Here is a 9886-nt window from a genome sequence, read left to right as displayed (position 1 = left end):
GGCTAAGGGAGGCGGGGAAGCTCGCCGCGCGCCGGCGTTCCGCCGTCTCCCCCAATCAGCGGCCGCCAACTCTCCCGTGGAGGCCGCAGAGCGGCCAATGGGAGGGGGCAACGTGGAAGCCGGGCGGGGAGTGGGCCAATGGGGCGACAGCGGAGGGGGGAGCCGGCGCGGGGGCGGTGGCGGCGGTGCCGGTGCCGGTGCGGCGGGCGCAGTGCGCGCGGGCTGCCGAGCGAGGCGGGATGCAGGCGGCCCACGGGCTCTGGGCGGCGCTGGCCCTGCTCCTGCTGCCGGCCGGCAGCCGGGCCCTGCGCGACGGGGAGTGCGAGGGTGAGTGGGGCCGGGCCGGAGGGGGGGCGGGCCCGGCTGGCGGCCCCCGGGCCCGGCGAGGTGAGGCCGCTCCTGCCGCCGCCGCCGCCTCCCGCAGCCTGGCCCGCCCGCTGGTGTGAGGGGCCAGGGCGAGGAGCAGCCCCGCGGCGGGCCTCGGGGCTGGGCTCCGGTCGCCCCCCGGCCCGCCGACGGAGGGCAGTGGCAGCCCTGCGCCGCCGGGGCCGGGCCGGCGGGAGCCGTTCCTCCCGGGGCAGGAAAAGTCTGGGAAGTCCGCCCAAGTGCCGGCGGGCCGGGCCGGGAGCGCCGCTCGGCGGTGGCCCGTCCCTGCGCCGGCCCACCGGGGCGGTACGCGGGCGGCGGCTGAGCGGCTCGGGGAGCTGGCGGCCCGCGGGGGAGCAGCCCCGGCCCCGGGAGGCGCGGGGCGGGGCCGCCCGCCGTGCCCCTCTCCCCCGGGCTGGGGCCCGTCCGCCCCGCGGGAGGGGGCCGGGGCCTCCCGCGGGAGGTGCTGCAGCCGTCTCGGGAAGTTGCCGGTCTCTTCTCAACCGCCTTAGCGGTAGCGCGCAGCTCCCACGGGGAAGGAAGGCGGCGACCCCGGGAGACGGGATCGTCTCCTCCTCCGGCTGGGGCCATCGGCTCCGCGTCTCCCGCAGCTCGGCGTGTGCGAGCCGGGGCGGGGGGCCGCCAGCCGGGCCCGTCCCCTTTCCCGGCCGGGCGAGGGTGGCTGGAGCAGGGAGCTGCTGCGAGGCAGCAGACGGGAGGAAGGCAGCGCGCTTACTCCCCTGGACTCCCCCCCTTACTCATCGCAGTGTTACGTTTGCCTCAGCTTTGTCCACTGACTGCTGGAGGATTGGGTGTCCTCTCGTCAACGCGTAAAGCCAGAAGCGGTGTTCAGCTGGTCTAAACCGAACTGGGCGCTTTCTGTACTACCTAAATACAAAAGCCTCTGGGGTGGAAGCTGTTGAGCTGCGCAGCAAATTAAACTGCTCTTGCATGGTGGAACAGAACAGCTTCCCCAGGCGAAGCAAGAAAGACTTGCAGTGGGGCTATAGCAGCAACTGGTTGGGAGTTTGTAGTACTAATGCTCACCCCTTCCTCCTTTTTGTAGGGAGAGAAACAGTAAAGCAGAAGGAGGGGGAGGGAACGTAGTAAATCAAAACTTTCGGCTGCTGTCCCAGCACTAGGTCGGAAGCTTGTTTCTACTGTACGGTAGTCATCGGTACCACTGCCTGCAGCATCTTTATTCTTTCCAAAGGTTTTCACTTCCAAACAGCGCACAGTGGACATCAGTGTGTGTCTGTGACTGGGGACAAACTGATGTGAGGTAAATGACTGTGTTCTATGCATACAAAAAAATGTTTTCCTAAATGGCCCAGCTTATAATTACGTCTAGTTTTAATATAACAAGAGTAAATTTCTATTTGGCTTTGCGGCAGTCATACTCGATTTCCTGTACTTGCCCATTTCCTGTGCCATGGCTTGTGTTCAGAGTTGAATGCAAGTTACTAATGACGATAATATTTGTCAATCCTCTCCTGTTGGGGTAAGCAAATCATATAAAAGACGTAACTTGTGCCTTTCCTCTAGAGGCAGGCCAGTGCCTGGCACTTGTCTCACACTTGTCTCACACTTGGAAGTCCTGAGAATCCAGAGGTCCCGCTGCAGGAACCGGTGGGGCCGCAGAGCTCTGGGTCCAGGCGATGTGCGAGCAGCAGGATGAGCGAAATCTTGACACTCGGCCAACTTGCAGTGTTTCCCCCAGTCACCCTGTCGCACAGATCCTGCGTGCTGCCGTAACCGCAGCTGGCTGCCCTCCTCCCCAGCGACAGGCGGGTGTGCTCTGCTTAGGTTGGAGCATGTGTGGAGTGACTGCTGCCAGAGGGAAAGCGTAAGGACTAAGTTGTACGTGCCCTCCCCGCAGGCAGCGACTTGGATCTGTCCTCTCAACTGCTGGTGCGAGTTTCATTCTCTTTAAGACTCCTCCCTCTTTTGATCTGAAACCGATTCAGAAGCTTGTGGGAACGAAGAGAGGAGAAACACGCCAAGTGGACATAGCGTGTGATCACATAATTTCTTTTTCTCTTGGAAATAACTTGCCTATGAACTGAACCAACCTGATAATCAGTGATACCGTATTACCAAAAACAGCACACGTGGAGTCTGTAACGGGATTATGTAGAGAGAGTTGGTTTTCCATCAGAACTGGTTTTGAAGCCTGTGCTCTGACAAGTTGCTTCCCAAAGCAGCAAGAATAAGACAGAAAATTAAGTTAACGTTTTTGCACGGGCACTGTTTTGTGTTGTATCCCTCAGCTGAATCCTGCTGCTCACTCAGGACAGTGTATAGAAGCCACTGGACACTTCCATGGATCTAGTTTCTCAGATTGTCAAAAACCCACCAAAAATATTGGGGCATATTGTTGATTCACATGTGCTCCGAAAGACTTATTGAAATATGTGTGAAGTCACTGACTGCTAATGCAGCTTCTAGAAGTTCTGTTCTCCAAATCCCTTACTCTGTTTCCCTCCAAGTGCCCTCTAAGAGCTGCCACAAGATTACTGCAGTGGCAGATAACTCCATCCGTCTTCCCTTCCAGTGTGTGTTACGTTCCTGGGAAGGTTCTACCAGAGTCTAAAGGACAACGACGTTGAGTTCACACCTGCCAGTATTGAAAAGGAGCTCTTGAAATCCTGCAAAGAAGCAAAAGGCAAAGAGAACCGCCTGGTAAGTAGTAGTAGTTGATGCTGCTTGCCTCTTGAAGGGAGTAAGTTGTAGAATACTTGGCAAATGAGCTTCTGAGTTTGTGTGATGTGGCTTTCCCAGGAGTTGTTCTTCCTAGCTCTGTGGCCACAGTTGGTCCTGTTTTTTTCTTATAAGAAAGGACTTGAGGAGTACGGCCTCTTCACCTTAAGAAAAAAAAAAGAAAAAAGCCAACCTGTCAACAGACATCTTACTGGCTGACCTTGTTTCTGCCTGTTACGGAAGCATTGGGGATTACAAAGCTTTTATTTGCTGTAGGACTTCCTTGTCCCTTAAATTATATTTGGGGTGCTATATAAGCTGTTAAAATATTTATGCTGTTTAGCTGAAAACTAAATAAAGGAAAACCAAATTACCCTAATTAACAGCAGAAGGCAATCCTCAAATGGAGAGCCCCAAGGAAAAGGCCCTGAACTCTCCTAAGAAGAAAACTGCGGAGAGGCACCATCAGAAATGCGCAGGGGGAACGCTTCAGAAAGTCTTTCTCCTTGAATGAAGAAGACTTTATTCTTAATCCAATTCAGTTTTTTAAGAAGTTGAGAAACAAGACAACCAGCCTCAATAGCTTTAAAAGCGGTGCGATGGGAAACGTCTGCTCGGTACCCTGGGCTCAGAGTGAGGCTTCCTTTTGCCTGTCTGTGGCAGTCACTTGGAAAGGTTCTGTAACAGTAAACATCTAGCTGCAAAACCAAGTGAGGAGAGAAGACGGATAGAAAGCTCTCCTCTTAGAAGTGTTTTTCCATGCATCCCCACCTCATTCTTTTCTTCCCTCTAGTGCTATTATGTTGGGGCCACAAGTGATGCAGCCACCAAAATCATTAACGAGGTATCAAAGCCCATGAGTCATCACATCCCCGTGGAAAAGATCTGTGAGAAACTAAAGAAGAAAGACAGTCAGATCTGTGAACTAAAATACGGTGAGTTGCCAGCGTAAGGGGAAATGCCCATGCTTTTCCGGGGTATGGATCACTGGGGGTAAACCAGCATGCTCAAACTACTCAGTCCTAATTCTATAGCGAGATTGCGAGCCTAATTAGGTTGCACAACCTGGGTTGCTCTCCATGAATATCCCAGAGAGCTTTATGGAGATGCTCAGGTAAGATTGTCGGCTACTAACCCTTTATAGCTTCTGCAGAGCCGCTGATCTGCCTTGAAATAAGTAACTCCCGGGCGTATCAGCACTGCTGTGCTCAAATCACTATTTGGAATACCACATTTAGAAGAGCGTGCAGTAAGGCTTGTCCTGGGGAGCAGCCAGGAGTGTCCCACGGCCTGGGATGATGCCCCTCATACGCAGGGTTCGAGCCGTTAGCCAAGCTCCGTAGCCCTAGCGGCTCTTTGGTTTGCCAGTAGCGGGCTGATAAAACACTTCTTTCTCGCCTCCGCTGGTGTCTGCTCAGAGCGTTCAGCACTCTGTGTCTTACCACCTGCCCTGAACTCTGGCGTTCCTAGATGACGTACTCTTCCTGAGAAGACTAACCTGAAGAACGCTCTCGGAAATGCCTCCTTCTGCCTGCTTTCCTCTACCTCTGCCTTTACGTTCCCTGGAGACACCCCTTGGATTGTGGGTCTTTGTAGTTCTCATTTCTCGTACTAATGTCCCGTTGCTTCCTAAGCTTTCTGTTGTTGTCACTTGCTTATCTTTCCGCCGAAATCACTCTGCTGCCTTTCATTTATCCAGTGGAAGAGAGAATTAAAGCCCTGCTGCTGATAGAATGCAGGGGCTTTCAGGGCTAGCGTGGAACCCCTACAGCTAAGCTGCGGCCGACCCTCCTGCCTTCTCCCGCGTTAAAAACCTTGCCTGCTGTCAAAGCCTAACCTGGGCGTTCCGCCCGCCCCCCGGGCGCCCGGCTTCCTCGCCTCCCGCACCAGCCTCCGCAGCAGCGGCCGCCGGACCCCCCCGCCGCCGGGTCCCTCTCCGCACGCAGGCGCAGCGGGCTCCCCCCCCCCACCCCCGGGCGGAGGCGGCGGCGGCCCCCGGGCCCCCCCCCCGCCCCGCTGAGCGCGGCTCTGCTCTCCCCGCAGACAAGCAGATCGACCTGAGCACCGCCGACCTGCGCAAGCTGCGCGTCAGGGAGCTGCGGCGGATCCTCGACGACTGGGGCGAGGCGTGCAAGGGCTGCGCCGAGAAGTCCGACTTCATCCGCAGGATCCACGAACTGATGCCCAAGTACGCGCCGCGGGCCGCCGGCGCCCGCGCGGACCTCTGAGGGGCGGCGGCCGGGACGGGCCGAGGCGGGCCCGGCGCTGAGGCGGCCGAGGCGCGCGCCCCCGGCGGCGGTAGCTGAGGCGGCGCGCGCTGTACGGGACGTTCATTAAAGTACAACGGTCTCTACCGGGCGGACGCGTGCCGTGTGACGTCATTGCGGGGCGCGCGCACACCGCCCCCAGGCCCCCCCAATCCCCACGAGACGCGCGCGCGCCCCCCGCACCGCACACCCCCCCCACCCCCCCCCCCCACCCCCCGGCCGCCTCTCCGGCGGGGGCGGCCCCACGCGCGCGCGCGCCCGCCACTCAGCAGGGGGCGGGATGGTGCCGGGCGCGCGCCGCCGCCCCTCGCGATTGGTCGCCCGCCGTCACGTGCGGCCGGCCGTCCCGGAGGCGGGAGGCGCTCCTGCGTCACGTCGCTGTGCGGCGCCATCGCGCCCCTGACGCCGCCATGCGGCGGGACGCGGGGCGATGACGTAGAGCCCGCGCGGCGCGGCGGCCGGAGCCGCCTTCGTTCCCTTTTGTCCAAGATGGCGGCGGCCGCCGGAGGCGTCTCCTGAGCCGCGGGCCCCGGCGCCATGAAGCGGGGCAGCGAACGGGACTCCAGCCCGCCGGGGGCTGGGGGAGGCCGCGCCGCCGCCGCCAAGCGGCCCCGCGAGCGCGAGCGCGAGAGCAGCAGCCGGCGCGGCCCGCACCGGAGCTCGGGCGCCTCCCGCAGCAGCCGGGACAAGTCCACGCCCGGCGGCGGCGGCAGCGGCGGCGGCGGCGGCACCACCAGCGGCGGCGGCAGCGGCGGAGGCGGCTCCAGCTCCCGCAGCCACCGCGGCGATGAGCGCGCCGGCGGCAGCGGCGGCGGCGGCGGCGGCGACTCGAACCACCGCCCGGCGGGGAGCGGCTCGGCCTCGGGCGCCCGCGGCGGCAGCCAGGCCGCCCCCTCCTCCTCCTCCTCCTCCTCCTCCTCCTCGTCCCGGGCGCTCGGCGTGCCCAAGGCCAAGGCCCTGCCGGGCGCCGTGGTGGCCCCCTCGCTGCTGCTGGCCGGGCCGCCGCCGGGCGCCGCGCCCTCGCTGCTGCTGGCGCCGCTGGGGGGCTCGGCGGGCCTGGCCGGGGAGCCGCCCGGCTCCTGTGAGTACAAGACGCTGCTGGTGAGCGGGCTGAGCGCGGCCCTGCCCGACCAGCTGCTGGAGGACGGCCTGTTCCGCCTCTTCCAGCGCTTCGCGGGGGGGGGCGCCGGGGACATCAGTGTCAAACTCTCCCACACGCCCGAGCTCGGCCGCGTCGCCTACGTCAACTTCCGACACCCCGGGGACGCCCGCGACGCCCGCCGGCACGCCCGGGCCCGGCAGCTGCTCCTCTACGATCGGCCCCTGAAGGTGGAGCCCGTATATCTGCGCGGGGGCCGGAGGAGCCGCACGCCGCCCCCCGCGCCCTCTCCGGAGCCCCTGGGGTACCTGCCGCCCATCCACAGCACCTACCAGTACAAGCAGAGATCGCTCTCTCCTGTCACCAGCCCCTTGCTGCGGGAGCCGCGGCCCAGGCACGCGCACGCTGCGGCCGCCGCCTTCGCTTTGGAAGCGGCCGCCATCGGGCTCTCCCGGGAGCGGGAGAGGGCCCTGGATTACTACGGGCTGTACGACGAGCGCGGCCGCCCTTACAGTTACCCCATCGTGGCTGAGGAGGACCTGATGCCGGAGGACGATCAGAGAGCAACCCGCAACCTCTTTATCGGCAACCTGGACCACAACGTCTCGGAGGTGGAGCTGAGACGTGCCTTTGAGAAGTACGGCATCATCGAAGAAGTGGTGATCAAGCGCCCTGCCCGAGGCCAAGGCGGGGCTTACGCCTTCCTCAAGTTCCAAAACTTGGACATGGCGCATCGGGCCAAGGTCGCCATGTCGGGCCGCGTTGTCGGCAGGAACCCTATCAAAATTGGCTACGGGAAAGCCAACCCTACTACCAGGCTGTGGGTGGGTGGTCTTGGTCCAAGTACTTCCTTGGCTGCCCTGGCGAGGGAGTTCGACCGCTTCGGCAGCATCAGGACTATTGACTACGTGAAGGGAGACAGCTTCGCTTATATCCAGTACGAAAGCTTGGACGCTGCCCAGGCTGCCTGCGCGCAGATGAGGGGCTTTCCTTTGGGCGGACCGGAGAGGAGACTCCGAGTGGATTTTGCCAAAGCAGAAGAGACGAGATACCCGCAGCAGTATCAGCCTGCACCGCTCCCCGTGCACTACGAACTGCTAGCTGATGGGTACAGCAGACACAGAAGCCTAGAGCAAGACTTGAGGGTGCGAGACAGGACTCCTCCACATCTCCTGTACTCGGACAGAGACAGGAGCTTTGCAGAGGCAGACTGGGCCAGCCCTGCCAAAAACGCTGAACGCAGAAACAACTTGGAAAGCTACAGCCGGTCGGTGCGTAGCCGGAGCGGAGAGCGCTGGGGCAGCGACAGCGATCGCAGCGTGCCCAAACCGTGGGAAGAGCGGCGGAAACGCCGGAGTCTTTCCAGTGACCGCGGGAGGACTACTCATTCGCCTTACGAGGACAGAAGCAGGACAAAGGCCAGTGGGCCAGCTTTAGACCGCAGCCCAGACAGGGCTCGCAAGGAGAATCACACTACAGAATCCGGGGCCGAGAAAGAGCAGAGTAACTCCCTTCAGAACAATCGTCATGCGACTGAGGAGAAACCCCATCGTGAGGCATCCGATGCTCCCCAGCCTAAAAAAAGGGACAGCGAACGCAATCATCGAACTGGTGAATCGGAATCAAAAACTCACGAGGAGCCAAAATCTGAGACCAAAAAGCTAAAGAATTTATCAGAATATGCTCAGACACTGCAGCTTGCTTGGAATGGGCTTCTTGTGCTAAAAAACAGCTGCTTCCCCACCTCTATGCACATCCTGGAGGGAGACCTCGGTGTCATCAACGGACTCCTTAAAGACCATTCATCCGGCGGGAAGCTAACGCAGCTCAAAATCGCTCAGAGACTTCGGCTCGACCAGCCCAAGCTGGATGAAGTAACTCGCCGTATCAAACAAGGCAGCCCCAATGGCTACGCTGTGCTCCTGGCGACCCAATCCACCCCGGCAGGGGCAGGGGCTGAGGGGACCTTCCCTGTTGTAGAGCCTGGCTTGCAGCGACGGCTTCTCAGGAATCTGGTCTCCTACTTGAAACAGAAGCAGGCTGCTGGGGTTATCAGCCTGCCCGTGGGAGGGGCGAAGGGCAGAGACAGCACAGGCATGCTTTACGCGTTCCCTCCTTGTGAATTCTCTCAGCAGTACCTCCAGTCAGCACTAAGGACATTGGGAAAGTTAGAAGAAGAACATATGGTGATAGTTATAGTCAAAGACACTGCCTAGCCCACACTGTCTTTTCAAATTCCATGTTTTCTTTGTGTGTCACACAACCCAGTTGTTTTTAAGGCCGATCATTTTGGTGGAGGCTCAAAACACCTTGACCAAAGTGGTAAGATTTTTAGTTTCTAATTAATTTTAATACCATTTAAATAGAGCCCATTTTATTCGTTTTTAATATGTGACACTGTCCGCTGTTGTTCTGTATTTTTATTTTTTAACTGTATGAAAAGTTGTCAGTAAAGCCTTGTTCACTGATGGATTTCTAAACTTGTGCAGTATCCTAGTTTTTATGGCCCAGGAAGGGCTGGTTCCCTGTGCTGTCAAGAGCTGGAAGGTGATGGTCCCAGCCCGTTTCAGTTTCTCAGCCCCCAGCCTCCTGCACCTCCTCCGTCTCTTTATACGTGTCCTGCAAGGTGGGAGGGGGAAGGGAGGGTCGTCTTTGTGCTGCATGAGAGACTGAAAGGTTGGTTCTGTATCTTTTTTTTTTTTTTTGTCCTGTTTGCTTTTTTTTAATTTCATAAATTTGAGTCTGAATGCATTGCTATCGATTCTCTGTTTGAGGCTAGAAGGTTCCCAGGAAGCCAGCTACCAAGGAAGCAAATCCTGATCAAGAATTGAAGTGGTTTTTGTACGCAACAAAAAAAATACAGTTGATAATAGTTGACAAAAAGTTTGCTACTGAGGAGTCAACTGTATTCAATTCTGTGAGGTTTGAGAGCACCCAATACGTGTCGTCTCAGTCAGATGGAAGTTCCTGGGTAAAACAAAAATGAGGCTTGACATTCCCAGTTGTTATAAAAGGAAAAAAAAAAAAACAAGCAGGAGAAAAAAGAAGTCATTTAAGGGGGAACCCTCTTGGGCCTGTATTAGATGTAGTCAAGCAAATAAAGGGCACAAAGGTTTCGCTGAACCGTAGGTGCCCGTTTGCGTAGTCGATCATGTTGCACTATCTGAAATCCTTTATTGAAAGACGAACGGCAAAATTTTTTTTTTTTGCTAAAGTTGAAACTTGTTTGCAGGCTTACAAAAAAAGAGATAAACATGTCTGGCTGTCTGAAAATGTGTTACGTTATCGCAGGTAACCTATGACTGTAGTAGGAAACTCTGGAGATCAAAATTTGAAATTTAAGATGGGACGGTTCCATCACCTTTTCTGTCTGTGGTATGAGACAGTTGTTCAGGAGAGAAGACAGGACATCTGCACCTCTGATTGCTCAGTAACGTAAGGATGCGGTAACTAG

At 58.2% G+C, this 9886-nt stretch overlaps 2 protein-coding genes across 2 annotated transcripts; both read left to right on the top strand.

Moving 5' to 3' along the window:
* Positions 1-239: 239 nt before the first annotated feature.
* MANF (mesencephalic astrocyte derived neurotrophic factor) lies at positions 240-5294 on the top strand. The gene is made up of 4 exons (XM_059823285.1): positions 240-327; positions 2921-3048; positions 3860-4001; positions 5110-5294. Exons 1-4 carry the CDS (start codon positions 240-242, stop codon positions 5292-5294), a joined length of 543 nt encoding a protein of 180 aa, XP_059679268.1.
* Positions 5295-5870: 576 nt separating this feature from the next.
* Positions 5871-8996, top strand: RBM15B (RNA binding motif protein 15B). Its single transcript, XM_059823263.1, is given in 3 exon segments — positions 5871-6194; positions 6196-6271; positions 6406-8996. Coding segments are annotated over 3 exon segments (2643 nt in total). The 3' UTR covers positions 8649-8996.
* The last annotated feature ends 890 nt before the right edge of the window (positions 8997-9886 follow it).

Source organism: Gavia stellata, chromosome 12 (assembly GCF_030936135.1).
Source record: "Gavia stellata isolate bGavSte3 chromosome 12, bGavSte3.hap2, whole genome shotgun sequence".
NCBI classification, from domain to species: Eukaryota; Metazoa; Chordata; class Aves; order Gaviiformes; family Gaviidae; genus Gavia; species Gavia stellata.
This window is presented reverse-complemented; position numbering and strand designations above follow the sequence as displayed.